Source organism: Drosophila novamexicana, unplaced genomic scaffold (assembly GCF_003285875.2).
Source record: "Drosophila novamexicana strain 15010-1031.04,08,12 unplaced genomic scaffold, DnovRS2.1 tig00001741-arrow-arrow-pilon, whole genome shotgun sequence".
NCBI lineage: Eukaryota > Metazoa > Arthropoda > Insecta > Diptera > Drosophilidae > Drosophila > Drosophila novamexicana.
The window spans coordinates 285967-308188 of NW_020824885.1; the positions used below are offsets into that span (position 1 = coordinate 285967).

General features: G+C 41.3%; 1 protein-coding gene across 1 annotated transcript in view; it reads left to right on the forward strand.

The window, feature by feature from the left end:
• The window catches only part of LOC115768283 (neurobeachin-like), a 243210-nt gene extending 222527 nt beyond the window's left edge, over window positions 1–20683 (forward strand). The window contains exons 23-32 of the mRNA XM_030712822.1: window positions 1148–1415; window positions 1476–2302; window positions 8516–8625; window positions 9167–9346; window positions 15722–18650; window positions 18710–18883; window positions 18964–19227; window positions 19382–19578; window positions 19685–19836; window positions 19986–20683. Of these exons, the coding sequence (XP_030568682.1) occupies window positions 1148–1415; window positions 1476–2302; window positions 8516–8625; window positions 9167–9346; window positions 15722–18650; window positions 18710–18883; window positions 18964–19227; window positions 19382–19578; window positions 19685–19836; window positions 19986–20076 (5192 nt within the window). The 3' untranslated portion in view covers window positions 20077–20683. The remainder of the gene's footprint in view (window positions 1–1147; window positions 1416–1475; window positions 2303–8515; window positions 8626–9166; window positions 9347–15721; window positions 18651–18709; window positions 18884–18963; window positions 19228–19381; window positions 19579–19684; window positions 19837–19985) is intronic.
• Window positions 20684–22222: the final 1539 nt, after the last annotated feature.

Sequence of the window (22222 nt, forward strand, 5' to 3'; positions counted from 1 at the left end):
ACGTTTTACAATCTCGGGCGGGTACTTGATATTATTGATTATTTTAAGTTTTCAGTTTCATATCGTTTCGGAATTATCATGCGTTTCATTTGCTTTGCTAATTTGCGTCTGTCGCTCGTCTTTGTCTTTGCCTTTGCCTTTGCCTTTGTCTCTATTTCATTTCGTTTTGTTTCGTTTCGCTTTACGTTCGCTGCACCAAATGCTACACAGTTCGTTTATTGGTTCTCTTCACTCTCTAACTAAATATAAATATTTCTATCTTCGACTCTCTCAAATGAATTTGAATACTTTATGTTCCAATACTGCGTTCCATTTTATTATGTCGTCTTTTTTATTTTTCTACATTAGTTTACTTTGCAGCTTGTTTTGCATTTGCATTCCTTTCGCGTTAACAGCTGTTAAGCGAGTCCCTACATATGTTAATAGTAGCAGAAACTCACTGCCACTGACCACTAGTAATATTAACAGCACCACCCCCAACGGCAAACACCAACGCCACCAGCACCACCAGCACCGCCGCCACCACCACCACCACATGTTAGTGTGATCTCAAAGCAAGCAGTCAACGTGTGTGTGTGTGTGTGTGTGTGTCAAAGTGTGTGCAAGTGTGGTTGTGTGCGTGTGCGTGTCTGTATCTTACTTAATCAAAGCAAAAGGCGCACTTTGCACCAATTACACCGCCCTGACCCATCATTTAACCCCTGCGACCCCCCCCCCCCACCCCCCTTTTTAACCACCCCTGTTAATACGGACCACTTAATCATTAGCTTTTAAGAACACTCATCGAGTCCATTGTTGGAGATACTATTCAGTTTTTGTGTGTTTTATTTCATCGTTCCTTTTTCTAATGATTTCATTTCACGCTGCTTTTTCGGATTTATTGTATAAAAAAAAAAAACAAACAAACTACCAAAAATACCAAAATATATACCAACAAAATACCAAAAAATAAAATACTTTGTAACTAATACCAAATTAAACGTATAAAATGAAAAATGCTCGCAAAAACACCCCCACGCTCCCATCAAAATCCAATGCAACCCATTCTGCTCTGTGTGTGTGTAAATATGAAATACCAACCACGCCCACCCGACAACCAAATCGAATGGATACCAACAATAATAATAAAAAACGACAACAACATTAGAAGCCGCCAGCGCACGTCCCTTGTTCCCGCAATGGTCGCATCACGTCTATCCACAATTTCTGCCCGAGTCACATCAGAATCATGTGGCCACCGCCTCAATGCAACAGCAACAGCAGCAGCAACAGCAGCAGCAGCAGCAACAACAGCAGCAGCAACATTATTATCAACATCAGCCACACAATCATAGTCATCATCATATGGCTGCTGCCTACTATCAACATCAGCAGCAGCAACAGCATCAGCAGCAGCAGCAACATCAGCAGCAGCAGCAGCAGCAGCAGCAGCAACATGCCGCTGCACAGCAGCAGCAGCAACAGCTGGGCAACATTTCACCACTTCCTCCGCTGGGCGGCACACACTCGACGAGCTCGTCGGCCAGCTCTACAGCTACATCACAGCCGGCGTCCAGCTCATCGCTGTCCTCGCTGGCCTCGCAGAGCCAGCAACAGGTTAACGCATCGGCAACACTGCATCGCCAGCAGCTGCACAAGCAACAACAGCAACAGCAGCAGCAGCAGCAGCAACATTTTCATGCCCACCAGCCGCACTATGCGCTGATCAATGGCCACCAGCAGCAACAACAGCAGCAGCAACAACAGCTGCTTAATGGCAAGCACAACCATTATGCTGGTCAGGTGGAGAATGGCACAACCGGCGGTGGTTATCACACGCATCCACATGCCTATATGCGGGGCTTGCAAATGAATGGAGAGCAGCATCAGAATGGAATCGGCGCTGCAGAGCATCATCCTGTAGCTGTGCTTAATGGACATGCCAGCAGCAACAGCAGCAGCAGCAATGGCAACAGCAACAGCATCAGCAACAACAACGGTAACAGCAACAATAACAACAGCAACAACAACAGCAATAGCAACGGCAACAACAACATGCGCAATTTGCGCAATGGAAGTGCAGCAACAGCTGCTGCTGCGGCTGCTGCTGCAGCTGCTGCCGCTGGCGCCGGCGGCGGCTGCCTGGGCATGGGCATGGGCATGGGCATGAACATGGGCATGGGCATGGGTATGAACATGGGCGGCATAGGCGGCATGGGCGGCATGGGATTGAGCGATGGCGGCGCTGCATATAAAACGAATGCCATCAATAACAATTATCGCTACAATGGACGGAACGCCAACGTATCTGGCTCTGGAACAGGTATCGCTCGTTATGAGTATTGTAGTGTGTAGTTTATGTCACGCTCTAACTAACTATTTAACACTATCTATTTACCAATCTATCTATCTCTCTCTTTCTCTCACTCAATACGTATTTGTCTGTGTATACTTGTATATTTAGTTATTATAAAATCTTGAACTCTATCTTTGCTCTCTCTTACTCTCTATTTCACTCTATACATCTCTCTCTCTCTTAGACCACAATCAAGTAGTTGTTGCTGCTCACAGTTTTTTTACCTTTATGTTTTCTTTGCGTTTCATTCCATTTTCGTTTCGTATTTCTTATATTATTATCCCGTTTATTGTTTCATTTCGTTGCGTTGCATTGCTTTACGCTCATTTCATTCCATTTGCCTCTCAATGTCTAGCTTTAGCTGTAGCTGCTATTTAACTATGCTATATAGCCCATAAATGTGTATCTATTGTCCTCTATGTTTAGCTTAGCTCCTAGCCAACTCTCCCTTTCTTTCGCTCTCTCTCTCTCTCTCTCTCTCTTTCACTCTCTGTCTATCTCGCTCCCTCTCTCTCTATCTATCTAGTTGTTTTCACCTTACTCTAAACTCTTGCTCTACAATACGCGCAAGAGTGATTTTCATTTCAGATGTCATACGCCTATGTATGTGTGTGTGTGTATGTGTATATATATACATAGGTGTGTATGTGTACGTGTGTTAATAAACACATAGGTCCCAAACATATGTATATACTAGAAAGTATAACCCGGCCTTGCCCGTGGCACGTATGCCTTAAACCATAAACCAATGTTCTCAAAAAGCTGTGAAAATAATTTTGAAACTAATCGGACGATAAACAAACAACTTTCATACTAACGTTTTCCGCCATTTTATGTAGAGCTTTGAAAATAAGTTTGATGCAAATTAAAATTTACCAAAAAAATTTGTAAATGCACTTTCCACCGGGGGAGTTCAGATTTTTACACGTCTAAAATGATGTTTTGTGTAGAGCCTTGGAAATTGGGGCGAAGCGTCAGTCACCAAATCATTGAGCACCATTTCCACCAAGAAGGGAAGGGTTTTTCGAAAAGTGTGAAACACCCCTCAAACGAATTTGAACAAAGCCTTTTGAAAAAGAGTTTACGGACGATCAGATGGTACGCTTCAAAATGTCATACAAACGTTTTTCGCGATGGGTTTTCCCAAATTGCTAAAACACGTATTCATTAAGTTCTTATGTGGAGCTTTGACAATAAGTTTGAGGTAAATCGGACAAAACTTAAAGCTGCACCAAAAAATCTTAGAATCGCAATTTTTATAGAGTATGATTTGATTCTGCGAAAAATGGGAAACACGTCTCAAATGATTTTTCATATAGATCCCTGAAAATGAATTTGAGCGCGAAAAGTTACACACCAAATCTTTGACCCCCATTTATACCAAGGAGGGATGGATTTTCCAAAAAGTGTTAAACACCCCTCAAATGAATTTGAACAAAGATCTTTGAAAATGAGTTTGAGGCCGAACGGATGGCAAACAACAAAGTTTCATACAAACGTTTTTCGCTATTTTTCCACACTTTCGGGTGGAATTAGCCTTCAGTCAGTCAGTCAGTCAGTCAGGACAAACAGTTTTATATATATATATAGATTAATGGGCAAACTATTGATAGCAAATTGAGTCTCTTACACGCACTTTTCCACTCGTTTGATTTCTTGTCTCGTATTTCATTTTCTTGGATTAGCCTCAATTTTTGTTGATATAATAGTTTGTGCGTGTTTTGCATTTTAATATTTTTTATAGGTGTGTAGGAGGTTTTTTATTTGCATTTATTCTCCGTCGATTTGTGCTAATTTAATTCCATTTTAATGACTGGAATTGCACATTAAAAATCTATACAATGCAATCTGCTTGAAATAGTTTTCGGCATAAATTGCATTGATATCAATTATTTAATCAATGCAATTCTTCAATTATGCAACATTCAATGATAGCAATCCTATTATCTTTGCACAACAGCAATGCCAATTGTATTGTTCATTTTTTGTGCGCAAATCAGAGAGCAATGTGCAACAAAATAAATATTCATAGCCAATATAATCAAGCCAATGCCGTAAATATTCACAATTTCCGCCATTTGATTATTCTCGTTGTCAACATTTTGTAAGTCCTTAGCATAGATAATTAGTAGGCAATGTCACCTTTAGTAAGCCTAAATCCTAGTTTCCCCTTTCATATTGAAAACCCACAAATATGCATAATTTAGATGGAATTTTGTTGCACAGTGTAGTCATGTGAATAGCTCAACTAAAGCTCTGGGGCATTAAATGCGCATTATTTGGGTTATGGAATAATTCCAATTACATTTTTTGTTCTATTTATTTTATTTTTTTTGCATAAATTGTTTAACAATTTGCTGCACAATGCACATTTACTTAAATATTTATTTATTCCATACATATAAAATGCTTTAGTTTGACTGTGCCGGTTATGCAATTATTGTCCCAAAAGTCAATTATATGATTTGATACCAAATTTAATTAGCTGCTATTTTTTGTTTGTTGTTGGCGCAGAAACATTTTTTTTTTTCAATTTTTGCGAAAAATGTCGATTCGATTTAAAATTTTGATTTGAAAAGCGACGTTTGCTAATTTGCTTACAGTTAACAACGACAAAGAACAGAATGCAAACAAACGTTTGTGTGTGTGTGTGTGTGTGTGTGTGTGTAAGTGTGAGTGTGAGTGTGTGTGGGTGTTTGTGTCACCAGTTTTGTGTGTGTGTTGTTCGGTCGGGTCATGGGGCACAATGTAATCCATTTATGCTTTTAAAAAGTGCAATCTATCTTTGTAGCTATGGTTAGCACATACACACACATACACACACACACACGCAAATGCAGCTACAATGACAGTACAATTTTCGACAGCTGGGCGGGGCAGCAGCTGATTGGGGGCAGACGCATGCCCGACGGCTCTAACTCGTCATTTTCATGTGCTGTCAGCACACTTCATTTATCTTCATTTACTAAGCACACACACACACACATATATATATAGATATATATATATATATTTATATATTTATATATTTATATATTTATATATACAGTCAAACGCAAAGAAATTCCAGCTGGGGAAAAAAGTAAAATCTAGTTCGTTAATTTTCTATTCCATAAAAATGAATTAAAGGCAAATTCAACATTTATTATATTCTTTGGCTTGCATAAAATATTTGGCAGACAGGCCATTAAAAAAAAAAGAACGATACGCGTGCATTAAAAAAATGGCTGCCTCGACACACACACACACACACACACATACACACACAAAACAGTATTAATGGCAGCGACAAAAATGTAAATTAGTCGCAGGAAAACAGCAAAAACAACACGAATATAAATTAAATGAAAGAGAGAGAGAGAGAGAGAGAGAGAGAGAGAGAGAGTGAGAGATAAACAGAGAGGGTGGGTGGGGGGTGAGAACTGGAGCGGGGGAAAGCAGCAGTTGGTACAGCTGTAAAAGCCGATAACACGCTTTCAATGTTGAAACAAAAGTAATTTTCGGCCTGCACACACCTCTGGCTTTCCCTCTCTCTCACTCTCCTCTGCTCCCATTATTGCTATTTGTCGCCCTATAATATGTGTGTGTGTGTGTGTGTGTGTGCATGAAAAACGGCCACACAGGGAAATTATTACAAATTAAGCTCAAAAAAAGCAGCAGCAGCACGAAACAAGCCACACAACACAAAATAAAAAAAGCATAGCATACTTAACAGCGCAGGCCATAAATTTTAATTAAGACGTTAATCAACACTGTAAAGCACGCTGTTACAATAAAGGCCACACACAATAGCCGGCCAATTGGCTAATGAGTTGGCTAAAAGAGGACGCACAAGCGCACCGCCCGCGCCTGCTGCACTTTAAGATACTTTTGTATCTTTAATTATGTATCCGTGGGATGCATAGCTCCAAAACTGAATTGGGCGAACAAATGGCCTAAGCCCCAGCGTTAGCAGCCATAAAACTTTACAAATTACAAAATTACTAGCGAACAATGGGTTGAACGGGCGTGGCAGCAATGAAAATTAGAAATTCAAATGCACAGTCATAACAGCTGCAGCGGATAGAGAATAAAAGAGAGAACGAGGTAGAGAAAGAGCAGGCAGGCGGGAGAGAAACGTACACATTCAGCTAGAGATTAGTTGCCAGCACTTTAGATGCCAAAAAGAATATAATAAAAAAAAAATAAAAAAATTACAAAACCAAATGCTGCTGAAAGCTGTTGCAAACTATGGAGCTATGCACTGACTCTCACTCTGGCCTCCATCTATTGCTATTTCACTCTTGTTTGGTCAGCTGACTGCAAGTTTGTGTCCTTGTAATGTGTGTGCATGTGCTTAGTTATGCAAATTTGAGCTTTTCAACATCAGCTACATGTAGTTAAAGCCATTTGACTAATTAATGAAAAAGTCAAACAATTTTCACACCTCAAAACTGTCAAACAACTGGCTCCTTTTCAGCCAGCCAAACAGCTGCCTCGTGGAATATTTTTGTTGGCGACAAGCTTTCAACATATTTGAAGTTCTATTAGCTCAAATCAAAAGTTTTTGCCAGTCCATTAAAATGGTCTAAAATTAAGTTGTCCAATCAAGAGACTTACCCAACGGCTGCAGACGAACTTTCATTTATCTAATAGTTAAATGCAAGCTGACAGGCAACTTACATAAGCTAAGTCATATTTGTTTTGTTGTCTGCAACAGAATTCAATTTCCAAAGACCTGCCTCTTATGTGCCTGTCAAAGCTAATCACCGGTTTCGATATGTTCTTCAAATGTATACCATTCACTCTGTTTCTTTAAGCCAAATGAACAAAGCAGAAAAAAAGGAAATAACAAGCTTATGTCAAAGGTAGCAGCCACTTGGACATGTTGTCAAAGTAGCTTTCGTTATTTCACTTTGAAAACTTGTCTGAATATTTGATAGCGACTACTTGTTAGTAAATCCGGCAGCACTGCCTACGTATCAAATAAGGCGTTGCCAGATGTTGAATGCATTTGTATACGCATTGGTAATGCTTGAAAAGGGTGTATTGCTTTTGTGTTTGCTTACGAACTCGAAATCTAGATCAGCTAGAGACTTTATTGAAAAATACCGAATTTAAGGCATGGTTTTCGTAAGCATAACTCGAAAATTATGACAGCTAAATATTATTTTTGACATCTTGGCAATCGAGTATAGAAAAGATATTCGTTTCCTAAATATACTTGGGCTTTTGCATGCACGCACTTTTGTATGCTTATTTTACGCCCTGAAAATTTCATGCATATCGGACTGTAAATACCCAAGTTAAATAAGAACGCATACTGAAAGAATCATATGGGGCAGTCGCTGCATAAAGCTGGCATTAACTTCAACTTGACGTTAAGTTCAGGGCATGTACTAGTCGGGCACTACCTTCGGGCTCATTCAATGGAAACTCAACTGCTTTTCAAATAACTCAAATCGATTGAGGACAAGAAGATTACGTGCCGAGAGTAAACATAGAGCTGCATGGACAGTAAAGGCTAATAAGAAATCATATTGGCAAAAGGAAAGCAACTTAAGAAAATGCTGTATGAGATATATATAATATCGCATCATTGTAATCATGTAATTTAAAAACTCTCTAACAGGATTGCCTGGAAACCTATCATAATTGAAATGAACTGGGCCTGAAGTTGATTGTAAGCTCGAACAAGAATTTACGCATAGCTTAAAATACTTGCAGAAATAACTCGCTTTTGCCTGGCATTTCGATATTTCTCTAGCTCCAAGACTCTTGAGTGTGTATGTATGTACGTGCGTGTGTGTGTTGTGTGTGTTGTGAATGCCTTGCGCTGAGTTTGAGTTTTTCGTTTGATACTTTAAATGTGTGCACACAGCTTAGCGACTACGAATACCTATTTTCCAGATTACATACTTATATATAACTTATTCAACAGTTATACACATATTTGTATATATACATATATATTCATATATAAATATATATGTGTGTGTGTATATATTATTTTTGTGTGTTTCTCGTCAGCTTCTGCAGTTGTGCTCAAATGATTTACCTTGGCGCAGCTGTAGTGCTTATTAAATACACTCCAATATCGTATTAATTTGTGCTTAATTAAAAGCTTTCATATTTATCTAGATTTTATAATATTTATCTGTTTATTATCTCTGATTTATTGTGCTCTCTTCTCTTGTGCAGGAGGCCGTCAGATTCAGGATAGCGATTACGAGATTATCGTCGTTGATGAGAACAATCCCTCGGTGCTGGCGGATAATGATTCCCACTCCAGTGGACCGCCATCCATAAAGGTGAGTACCATTCAAGACGCGTTAGTTGGGTGTGTGGGTCTATGCTTGTGTGTGTGTGTGTGTGTGTGGTGGGAGTGTGAGTGTTTGTCTGTGTGCGTGCGTTTGAAGTAAAACTCAAGTAACTGAAAAACAAGTTTAATACTACTAAGTAGTATGAGTGAGGGCTGGGTTCGGGGAGCTGCGAGGTTTGCTTGGCAAACTCTCTCTCCCAGGTTAAAGTTTCTAGTGGGAAGCACTTCTTGAGTTCAGTTTTTAAACACTTTGCATGACAGTTTGAATGTCACTTTAGATGAATGAAACTTCCCTCACTTCTCTAAACTACAAATAAGTAGAAACTTGCATTAACATTTAACTAAGAAGGCGAGTATCTGCGTGTGTATGTTGGTGTATGTGTGCGAAAGCGTATGTGTATGTGCGTAGGTTAGCTTAATTTATATATATTAAAATAAAACAACATGAACAAGCAGAGCAACAACAATGAAGCATGTTATTTAAATCAAACACTAAAACGAAGCAACTCAATCAAAACAAACTGTCACAGGCTAATATTAACAACAACAATAACAACAACACTAAGACAACAACCGCAACAATAACAACAACAACAACAACAACTACCGCAACAACAACAGCTACAAGAACAACAACTAAAGATACAATCAAAATTCAACAACAACCATTGTCACCACCCAAGCCAATGGTCCCAAAAAAATTACCAAAGGTAACAACAAAAAACAAATACCAAAAATGCAAAATACTGCAATAATAATTTGCAATAATTTGACAACAACAACTTTAAAGCAATTTCACCCACACACTCACACACACACACACACGTACAGCAACAACAACCACAACGTTTGTCAATCACAACACAAAAAAAAATACTACAAAATAAAAAAAAATACCATCTCAATTACGAAGTTAGTTTCTTATGCACCCAATACTCATACTTGTACCCGTTAATACCCGTTAATAAACTCTATTTTCGGCATGCCGAATTTTGGATACCCTTGCAGAAAACTAGGTAACTAAGTAATATATAGATTATTGAGATCATACTCCGATTTCAATCCCATGTAATCCTATTGAAAGTAGAGAGAAGCTGAGTGAGGACTAACGGGAGAAGCATAACGAGAAATGCATAAAATATTCCAGCTAACCACAGATAACCAAGCAGAAGAAGTATCAATAATTTCAGCTTACACGAAGGCTCATTAAGTCGAGAACATGCAGAACTAGACTAAAGCAAGAAGCATAGTGCTTTAGACGTAAGTTAGTTCGAATAGTGTTTGAGGGATGGTTGCTGTTATTCGATAAGCAAAACAATAGGAGGACAGGAAAGAAAGTGAAGCAAGAATCACATGCTGGCAAACCGAGAAGCAAAGCAATAAGTAACAACCGAATCAGCTAGCCCTTAAAGCCTTAATAAAGTGAGAAGCTTAAAGCTGAGCGAGATGTTTATTAAGGCAAAGCCCGAAAGCATTTAAAGTCATGGAGAAGCGCGAAGTGTGAAGCGTTTCAAGGGTTTCATCAGAAATTTAATAAATACAAATATATAAAAAGAAAACGATTTCATCGGAAATTGAATAAACATAAACATATAAATACCGTATGATATTAAAGTAAATGTTGAATAGAATTAAACATGAATTTAAACCTCACTTAAATTCATGTATTTATTTGATTACCCAACAGCATCTCTGCAAGGATATTATAAATGAAATATTTTATGAAATTTTAAAATGCATAACCTTTATTGACATATCCTGTGTGTTAATTAGTGCATCGACCACGCCCACAGCCCATAGCCCACAGTCGAAGCAAGCACAAATCATCTGAAATCATTTATTTTGTTTGCATTCGTAAACAGTTGTCGTGTTTGTGCATTTCGTTGGGATGAAACGTGTTTTTCAGAATTTTTCATTTAATTTTTCATTTCGTTTTTGCGTCTATCAGATTTTCATTTACTTCTCTTTCGCTCCCTACCTCTCCCTCTCCATCTCCCTCTTGGCCTGTCTCTCTTGTGTTTCTCTGTTGTATTTAGATAGTTCGGTTTGTTTGTCAATTTGTAATTTAATTTCTTTGCTTTTGTGGCCGCACAAATGTGACGTTGCATAATTGCAAATGTCCAACTGAGCTGAGCATCAATATTGCATCAATGGCGCAATGTATCAGTAAATCATGCAATCAATTAACCAACACAATGCGACATTTACACAGAATTGTGCGCCCTCAGGTATTAAATCGAATGCAACGTATCTAACCGTTTTACAGTTGAGCTCACAGGTAATCCTTGTCCCGGACATGAAACGACACTAGGCACTTTTCCTCCTCGCTGAACTGCAAACCGAACTCAGCCTCAGACCTCTTGTCACAATACATTAAACCCCGTCCAATTCGAGTTCACAGAGCTAATGACATTTCGCTGGAATATGATATTATTGCGCTGACATTAAGCGTTTTAATTAGGATTCTTTAGACACGCTTTTAGTCTGCATTTGGTGCATTCACAATTTCCATTTTTTTAGCAGAAAAGTCCTGTGAATGGCCTAGCCTCAACTGCTAGCAGAGAGAAGTTCGCAGCTTATCCTTTCGGTTCAAGTAAATACTCCACATATTTATCGAACTAGAAACTTTTTTGCATATTAAACTAGTTCGGAATTTGACAATATGTTCGAGTAATCTTTTGAAAATCATCATAAAGTCAGGATTTGAAAGCATTTGCTAAACTTATAAATAAGTGTGAAATATTTTCATATCTACAGCTCAATACGATGCCCATGGCCGATCCATTTAATTAGATAATGCTGTTAGAATGCAACAAATATATTAATAATATTTCTACACTTTAAGCTCTTTCCCTCTCCCTCTCTCATATATCCCATTTTTGGAATGAACTTAACTAACTCTGCTAAATCAAACCTCAAGAAATTTCTATTCATCCTTGATTTCTTATATTTTTGGAATGAATTAAGACATATGATGTCCCTATTTTTGAATGATTTTAGTCAAAACTTACGAAATTTTAGTAATCTCTAGGATATTTCAGTATATGTTGCTTTTATCTCACAGTCCTTGATAGATTGTATTTTTATACCCCGCACCCATTAAAAATGGGTATAAGGGTATATTGTATTTGTGCAAAATCCAAATGTATGTAACAGGCAGAAGTATGTATCATATCCGAACCCATAAAGTATATATATTCTTGATCAGCATCAATAGCCGAGTCGATCTAGCCATGTCCGTCTGTCTGTCCGACAGAGACTTGAGACTTGAAATTTTAGATGTAGGTGCTCCTAGTTCCCGCGCAGATCGAGTTTGTCCAATAATCGATAACTAACTCCGTTTCCAAGCAATCGATAAAAATCGATATCGTTATCCTGTTTTTTAGGCAATTTTGGTAAATAATAACCAAACTTGACATATAGCTTCTAAAATAGAATATATATATGCTTTTCATGTTAGAAGAAGAGAAGGGAGCTCCCGACTGGAACCTCTTACTTGTTTAATATCAATATACTTACAAAGTAAGTATATTGATTTAAATAAAGCTACCTATTTATATGGCTTGAATAAATCCAGTGGACATTTTAAAATGAGATTATATTTACCCGAGATTTTCAAAAAAATCGTCAAACAAGTTGAGATATTCGAACCTACCACGATTTTGGAAAAAAACGTGATGTAACCCCTTGCTTTTTGGTCGATTTGGGTCAAAATATAGATTTTTATTTTTCTGATGCCAATCGATAGTCCTGATCCTTACGAGTCAAAAATAGTATATAATTCCAAAATCCGAGATTATTTGGCCGAGATAGTCTAAAAAAATTATCAAAAAAGGTTGATTTTACAAACGAAACGTTTTTTGGTCAACAACTCATTTCAACCCATCAATTTTTAATTTGTTTGAATGCCGTATGATTCTAGGGATTCGTACGAATTCAAAAAGGTATTACATTTCAAAAACAGGATATATTTACCCGAGAGTTAAAAAAAAAAATCGTCAAAAAAGTTTGTTTTTTTTAACTTATATATGTTTATTGTATTGAATCAAAAAATATCGTACATTTTTATTACAAAGCCGTTAACTTATGTGGTATCTCGCCAATCCTGGTTGTCGGTGGGCTCTGGGGCTGCTCCTGTGTCGTAGTTGGAGGAGGTCTCTAAAGGATCTTTTCTTGAGCCTTCTGACTACACACCTCTCAGCGAGGTCTCTTGTATGGGTTGGCGAATGCTTCGACTCTGAGATTACTCGGCCGAGATAGTCTAAAAAAATCAAAAAAAAGGTTCAACCGATCAATTTATAATTTCTTTGAATGCTACATGGTAGTAGGGATCCGCACGAATTCAAAAAGGTATAATATTTTAAAATCAGATTATATTTACCCGAGATTTTCAAAGAAATATTCAAAAAAGTTTTAATATTCGAACCTACCCCGGATAATAGCTCTCGGGTAATAGCTCCGCGAGGAGATATGACGTTCCAAAACGACATTACTCCGCGCGGACCTTCCAAATCATCACGTTTTTTTTCAAAATCGAGGTCGGTGCGAAAATCGAAACTTTTTCGATGATTATACTCTGAACCCATCAAAAATGGGTATGATGGTATATTGTATTTGTGCAAAAACCAAATGTATGTAACAGGCAAAAGGAATGAAGATTCTCCGACCCCATAAAGTATATATATTCTTGATCAGCATCAATAGCCGAGTCGATCTAGCCATGTCCGTCTGTCTGTCCGTCCGTCCGTCCGTCCGTATGCATGAACGCAAGGATCTCAGAACCTATAAGAGCTAGAGACTTTTAGATGTAGATGCTCCTAGTGCCTGCGTAGATCGAGTTTGCTTCCGATAATCGATAACTTTCTCCCTTTCCAAGCAATCGATAAAAATCTATATCGATATCATGTTTTTTGGACAATTTTGGTAAATACTAAGAGCTAGAGTCACCAAACTTGACGTATAGCTTCTAAAATATAATATATATATGCATTTGATGTTGGAAGAAGAGGGTTCAGGGTATCCCCTAGTCGGGAGCTCTCGACTAGAGCCTCTTACTTGTTTTTGTATAGAGATTAGCATCCTCTTGAGTTCTCTTGGCTGGGTATTCCCATGTGGTATTCTATATTATATAATAGATTAAAGCTGATCAGCATACCCAACCCAAATTTACTCTCTTGCCAACCCCTTCGCCTTGTTTTATTGGAATCATAATTGCAGGGTATCTACAAGTCGGGCAGCTGCAGTTTGATATTTTTATTTATTTTGTGATTTCCTGTTTTTTTTTGTTTGTTTCAAAGGAGAATACAAATTAAATTGCAATTAAATGAAATCAATAATTCATTAGGCAATCTGTGCGCCAATCCGCGCATATACTCACACACACACACACTCATTCACATACACACACGATCACACACAAGTTTGATTTGGCTGCGTGCACCACGTGATTTGTTGTGTGTCTCTTGGATTTGTTTGTGTATGTGTCTTGTGATTTATGTATATTTTATATCTATGTATATGTTTTGCAATTAGTGTTACAAACTAGAATAACAATGCCCAAGCGCACATACTTACACACACAGACACACACACACACACTCACGCACAGAGTAGCTCTTATTTTGTGGCGCTCACGACGTGCCGTCTTCCGGTTTTGGGCTCTTAATGAACTGCTTGCATTATTAATACAGCAAATCCCCCGCCACGCCTCCCTAACCACGTTCTTCTCATCGTGTGTGTGGTTGTGCATGTGTGTGTGTGTGTGTATTCAACGTAACCCGCAAGTGTTATTCGAGTTTCCAGCCGCGCCTAACAAGAGACGATTGATTTCAGTTGCTGCAAAAGGATACGCAGGATATGCAGCATATTGCGTAGGCGCAACAGCTGCCATACCCACCCTCACACACACTCACACATACACACACACATACGCAGCTCTGCCAACACCCACTTGTGCCGTTTTGCTGTATTTGTATTTGACAGTTGACATTTGTCAAACGTTTTAACAAAATTCTGTCATATGACCATCCGTTCGAACCCCCTCCTCCGCCCTTGTGTCCACCCATAACTGATACGCTCGACACAAGCCGTCTGTCCGTTATGTCCAGTTTACCTAATGCCTATCGGATGAGCTGAATTACGTAATAGCAAAATTTGTTAAGTGTTGGCCAATCGGGGGATGGGGGTTGGGTGTTTGGGCTTGTGGCTTGCCTTTTATGCAAATCACAGCCCCAAATACACAAAGGGGTCATAGTGAGGGGGGCATTTAGAAGGAGTGGAGCGGCGGGTTTGGTTAAGGGGTGTCGGGCTTTCCATATAGATCTGCTGATAACATTTTGTGCGTGGCGTTGACAAATGCATGTGTTGACAAGGACGTTGAGAGGACGTGGCTGGTCAACAGGATTTGAGCGGCGGACGAGCTGTGCATTGCGCTCAGGAATTTTGATTTATTGTTCAGTGTGCATAATTAATGCGCAAATGATACCAAAACACACACACACGCACGCACACACATGCACACACACACAAGCACACGCGCGCATATTTTGCAAAGTTACAGTGCTGCGCACAACTATCGCTGTGATTCAATGCCAGGGCACACCCAAGAAAATAGTTATATACAATATATAAGTTCGATGGCAGCTACTATCGAGACAATAGATAAGCTTAAGTAGGGAGATGCCTGCGATTAGCGACATGAAAGATAATATGATAATGTCAATATCGTTTAGAAGAGGGGCGCCACTCAATAGTCGATGTTTAGGTTAATCGCTGAACTCCTGAACTATGAGCTCTCCGAACCAGCGATCGTGCGTTTGCTGTTAGTGTCAATAGTGTATCGATTGCTAAAGCTATCAAAAATCGATAGGATATAGTTCTGCAACACTTTTTGTCGTCTTAGCACCCGCTATGCCAAAGCACCTCTCTCACGCCCTTCACCCCACTGAGCACAACTTGTTATGTACAACAATTGCACTGTCAACACCTATCGATGAATCCCCACATAAAATGCTTTTACACCAAAACCTCCTTTGATTTTGAACTAATATGTTGTGTTATTCCCATCTAAAACTTGATCCATTTAGAGCGTCGATTCGGATGTGGTGTCCCTGAACATGAACTCGACAGAAAACGAGGTGCCCGAAGTCGAATCGTCCAGCGATATTTTAGCCGATGATCACAAGCCGAGCAACTCTAACGATGAGAGCTGGACGGATGTCAATTTGAATGAGGACGCAGCCGTCCAGGCTGCGGCCAGTGGCGGCATTGTCGTGGGCCTCGTTGATGCCAGCGACAGCGCCAAGCACGAGCAGCAGCATCAGCAACATCAGCAGCAACAACAGCAGCAACATCAGCAGCAGCAGCAGCAGCAGCAACAACAGCAGGGCATTTCGCGCGTGGGCATGGCCGTGGGCAGCGAGCGTGGCGATAAGCCCGACTCGGAAATATCGGTGGTGCGCGTGCCGGACGGCTATGGCGTTGGTGGTACTGGTGCTGGAGCTGGTGTTGCTGCTGGCGCCGGCAATGCCGGCACAGTTGTTAGCACGCAGCAGCAGCGCACGCGACCCGATGAGCTGCCAATGAAGCCACCGGCGCTGGTGGCGCAGCTGCCGTTGACGACGCCGTCGCGCGAGGCGAGTCTCACGCAAAAGCTGGAAATAGCTCTGGGTCCCGTGTGTCCACTGCTGCGTGAGATAATGGTTGACTTTGCGCCGTTCCTCTCCAAGACGCTGGTCGGCTCGCACGGCCAGGAACTGCTGATGGAGGGCAAGGGCTTGACCACGTTCAAGAACTCACACTCTGTCGTCGAGCTGGTGATGCTGCTCTGCTCGCAGGAATGGCAGAACAGTTTGCAGAAGCACGCCGGTCTCGCCTTCATCGAGCTGATCAACGAGGGCCGCCTGCTCTCCCATGCCATGAAGGATCACATTGTGCGCGTGGCCAACGAGGCGGAGTTCATTCTCAATCGAATGCGGGCCGACGATGTACTAAAGCATGCCGACTTTGAGTCGCAGTGCGCCCAGACGCTGCTCGAACGGCGCGAGGAGGAGCGCATGTGCGATCATCTGATCACAGCCGCTCGCCGACGGGACAATGTCATTGCCAGCCGGCTGTTGGAGAAGGTGCGCAACATAATGTGCAATCGCCATGGCGCCTGGGGCGATGCCAACGGCATGGCCGCCATCACGAGTTCCATAACGGCTAGTGTGGGCCCGCTGGCGAAGAGCACCTACTGGAAACTGGACGCTTGGGAGGATGATGCTAGGCGTCGCAAGCGCATGGTACAGAATCCACGTGGCTCCTCCCATCCCCAGGCCACGCTCAAGGCGGCGCTGGAGAACGGTGCACCCGAGGATGCCATCTTGCAGACACGCGACGAATTCCACACTCAAATTGCGGTATCCCGCGCACATCCATCGTCGCAGCACAACAGCGAGCTGTTGGACGATGCGGAGCTGCTAATTGAGGATCGGGAACTGGATCTGGATCTGACAGGACCGGTGAATATCAGCACCAAGGCGCGTCTGATAGCGCCTGGCCTGGTGGCGCCCGGCACTGTTTCCATCACGAGCACTGAAATGTTCTTTGAGGTGGATGAGGATCATCCGGAATTCCATAAGATCGATGCCGAGGTACTCAAGTATTGCGACCATCTGCATGGCAAATGGTACTTCTCGGAGGTGCGCGCCATTTTCTCACGTCGCTATCTGCTGCAGAACGTGGCTTTGGAGATCTTTTTGGCCAGCCGCACCTCGATTCTGTTCGCCTTTCCCGATCAGCACACCGTCAAGAAGGTGATCAAGGCATTGCCACGCGTCGGCGTTGGCATTAAGTATGGCATTCCGCAGACCCGTCGCGCCTCCATGATGTCACCCCGCCAGCTGATGCGCAACTCGAACATGACGCAGAAATGGCAGAGACGCGAGATCTCCAATTTTGAGTACTTGATGTTCCTCAATACGATTGCCGGACGCACGTACAACGATCTGAACCAGTATCCAATTTTCCCTTGGGTGCTGACCAATTACGATTCAAAGGATCTGGACCTCAGCCTGCCCTCCAACTATCGGGATCTGTCCAAGCCAATTGGCGCACTGAATCCTTCGCGTCGTGCCTACTTTGAGGAGCGCTACGAGAGCTGGGACAGCGATACAATACCCCCATTCCACTATGGCACCCACTACTCAACGGCCGCATTCACCCTTACCTGGCTGGTGCGCGTGGAGCCCTTTACGACCATGTTCCTGGCGCTGCAGGGCGGTAAATTTGATTATCCCGATCGGCTGTTCTCTTCCGTATCGCTCAGCTGGAAGAACTGTCAGCGCGATACGTCCGATGTGAAGGAACTGATACCGGAATGGTATTTCCTGCCTGAGATGTTCTATAATGCATCCGGCTACAGGATGGGACATCGCGAGGACGGGGCCCTGGTGGATGACATTGAGCTGCCCCCTTGGGCCAAGACCCCTGAGGAGTTTGTGCGCATTAATCGCATGGCCCTCGAATCGGAGTTCGTCTCCTGCCAGCTGCACCAGTGGATCGATCTGATATTCGGCTACAAGCAGCGCGGACCAGAAGCGATCCGGGCCACCAACGTGTTCTACTATCTCACCTACGAAGGCAGCGTCGAGCTGGACGGCGTGCTCGATCCGGTGATGCGCGAAGCTGTTGAGAATCAAATACGCAACTTTGGGCAAACACCCAGCCAGCTGCTAATGGAACCGCATCCACCACGCAGCTCCGCCATGCATCTGTCGCCCATGATGTTCAGTGCCATGCCCGAGGATCTGTGCCAGATGCTCAAGTTCTATCAGAACTCGCCCATCATACACATCTCGGCGAATACCTATCCTCAGCTATCGCTACCCTCTGTGGTCACCGTGACCGCTGGTCATCAGTTTGCGGTGAATCGCTGGAACTGCAATTACACCGCATCCGTCCAGAGTCCCAGCTATGCTGAGTCGCCGCAATCGCCAGGCTCCAATCAGCCGCTGACAATTGATCCAGTCTTGGGTAAGTAACTTGAATTGACTGCCTGTCTAGACTCTGATTGATGACACCCATACCAACAGCTGTGCATGGCACCAATAACAACAGCAACGCGGTCAGCCGTCGTCATTTGGGCGACAACTTTAGCCAAATGCTTAAGATTCGATCCAATTGCTTTGTGACCACTGTCGACAGTCGTTTTCTCATTGCCTGCGGCTTCTGGGATAACAGTTTTCGTGTGTTCGCCACAGAGACAGGTGAGTCGGCTAGTCCGTTAGCCTCAATGCCAATGCCCTTGACCCTACCCTTTTCCAATTTCCCTTCTCTTTGTGCTCAGCGAAAATCGTGCAAATCGTCTTCGGCCACTTTGGCGTCGTCACCTGCATGGCACGCAGCGAGTGCAACATTACCTCGGACTGCTATATAGCATCCGGTTCGGCGGATTGTACGGTACTGCTCTGGCATTGGAATGCCCGTACCCAGAGCATTGTCGGTGAAGGGGATGTGCCCACGCCACGCGCCACACTCACGGGCCACGAGCAGGCAGTCACCTCGGTGGTGATCAGCGCTGAGCTGGGGCTTGTTGTTTCGGGTTCAACGAGTAAGTTTTGCTCGCTGTCGGCCTCAACTCTAACCTAACACACGCACTCTCTCTCTCTCTCTCTCTCTCTCTCTCTCTCTCTCTCTCTCTCTCTTTCGCTCTCTTCTGCTCTTTTTCCTTTCGTTTCTTTTCTTTTATTTTTCTCGCCGTGTAGATGGACCCGTTTTGATACACACCACTTTTGGCGATTTGCTGCGCTCGCTGGATCCGCCCGCTGATTTCCACTCGCCGGAGCTGATAACTATGTCGCGCGAGGGCTTTATAGTCATCAATTATGACAAGGGCAATGTCGCGGCATATACCATCAATGGCAAGAAGCTGCGCCATGAAACGCACAACGACAATCTGCAGGTAGGCATTGCATTCACTCACTTTTTGACTCTTGCCACTCGTTACACTCGGCACTTGTTACATTTTCGTTCTCTCTCTCTCTGTCTTTTTCTTTCACTCGTTGCAGTGCATGCTGCTCTCGCGCGATGGCGAGTATCTGATGACCGCCGGCGATCGCGGAATTGTCGAGGTGTGGCGCACTTTCAATCTGGCACCGCTCTATGCCTTCCCCGCCTGCAATGCGGGCATACGCTCGCTGGCGCTCACTCACGATCAGAAGTAAGTTTGAATTGAATATTCTAATTTCATTTTAGATACGCCTCTATTCCTTACTCGTTGCTAACCAATGTTTCTTTCCCCCGTTCTGTCTCTTTCTCTCTATTTCTCTTGCTCTTTTGTCTGCTCTTTTTCGCTCTGCTCTTTCACAGATATTTGCTCGCTGGCTTGTCAACTGGTTCCATAATTGTGTTCCACATTGATTTCAATCGCTGGCATCATGAGTATCAACAGCGCTACTAAAGCAGCGAGTGCGTTCCACATTTGACACATTCCACGTTCCCCATACACAAACACACGGACAGCTGAATCAAAATGGCGAGGGCGCCGCGTGCGTTGTTCAGGCAAGTTCAAATGAGAGCTGCAGAGAGCGCAACGATGTACTTAAGAGCGTTGAAGAGAGCGCGGATATTAATTTGTTTCTTTCTACTTTTCATTTTTATTATCGATAGACATTTACAATTCTAGGCTAGTATGCAAACAAAACTAATTTTTTTTTGTCTAGTATTACTTAAAATAGCATATTATCTAGTATGTTCGGTGTGAGCCAGTCGGAAAAACAAAACACATTTTTTTACTAGTTATACAGCGTGTAGTACGGTAAGTTGCAGCAATGAGACAAGAAAAGCAAAAATATTACATAAAAACACAAAAGAAAAACAGAAAATAGAAAACAAGAAAGAACACAACAAGCAGCAATCGGCTTAAGTTGAGTAGTTTTAATAAGTGCAGACAAGAAACAGAAGAGTTTGTGTTTATAAAACGCAATAAGCAGTTAATAAAACTTGAAGAAAATATAAAAAATTAAAATTAAAAAATAAAAACGAACACAAAGAAACTTTAATAATATAACGTAGAAAAAGTTCTCAAAAATTGTATTAACAAAAAAAGAATGCAAAAATAACAAAAAAAGAAAACGCTTGAAATGAAACGAAACGAAGGTAAACGAAACGAAACGAAAAGAAATGAGAAAAATAAAAATAAGAAACGAAACCAAGTGGCCAAATCTATGAACCCGATAAAGAGAGAAGCGAGAGCCGAAAGACGATAAGTGCAACAGGAGAGAAGCCAATTTTTTAAATACTTATATTTACATGCAAAGCTTCAAAAAAAAAAAAAAAATGCTTGAGCTTGTGACGTCACAAGTGGCACGGTAACAGAGTCACAAAAAAAAAAAAAACAAAAAGATAAACAAAATAATTGACAGAAAAATGAGTTTAATTATAAATGCCAAGGCAATAAATGCGAAGCTAAAGAATTCGCGATCATCGCACTTGCTAAACACGCGATATTTTAATAAAAACCTAATAAAAATATAAAATGCAAAGCTAGTTGAAACTAAAACTAAACTCAAGAGGAATAACTCAAGCTAAATAACTCAAAATTTATTAACACTGCTAAAAGCTACTTATAAATACTTAGCAGATAAAACATATAATATATATTAAATATGCAACTTAGCAAAATGGCAGAGGATATCGTTTTTATAAATATAAATAATAAATAACACGCATACGCAATGTAGCACAGCACACAATTACAAAAAAAATACAAAAAAAAAACGCAATCAAAACCTTGGCAAAATTTATTGTATTTTTGCCGTTTTGCAACACTTTTCATTGCGTCCGAATGAGTGGAAAAGCAGGCTATAAGTTATGTTAGCTTAAAAAAAAAAACGAAAATAAATCGAAACCTTAACCTTCCTTAAAACCTTACAACACGTACGTCCACTTTACATTAAACTGAAGTAAAAGCATATAGTTCTTGATTAGTTTTTATAATATACGTATATCAAATGCTTATGGTTGTCTGTAAGACACAGCGCAACCGGCCTGAAGCGCAGCTGGAAGGGGAAACGGAAATGCCAACTGCGAAATGACGGTTAACTGCGTGTATCCACTTCCGGCTGCTGCTGCTGCGACGGCTGCGCATATCAATTTATTTTTTCTTCTTATTAATTCTTGTTATGATTGATTTCGTGATGCAAAGATTTCTATAATGAGAATGTTTACCCCAAAATTCCATCCAAGTCGCCATTTGCACTTAACAGTTTAGATTTGTACATATATCTAGTTACATATTGACATGCATACTATATACATATGGCTAATCCGCAAAATACGAAGACACGAGCTCTGTGTAGACAGCTAACTGAACATTTGGTTGTATCAAAGGCCAACCCCCGCACGCTATAAAAGGCCGCAATCAAAGCGTTAATTATAAAAAAAAAAAAAAAACAGAAAAAAATAACAAGAAATTTCAATTTCCTATGACAAAGCTAACCAAATGATAAGCCCCCAAAATACTAGATGTTTGCTGTGTTGTGTAGAGAAAAACATAAAAAATAATGAATTAAGTAACATATTAAAAATTTCAGATTTTTTTTTTT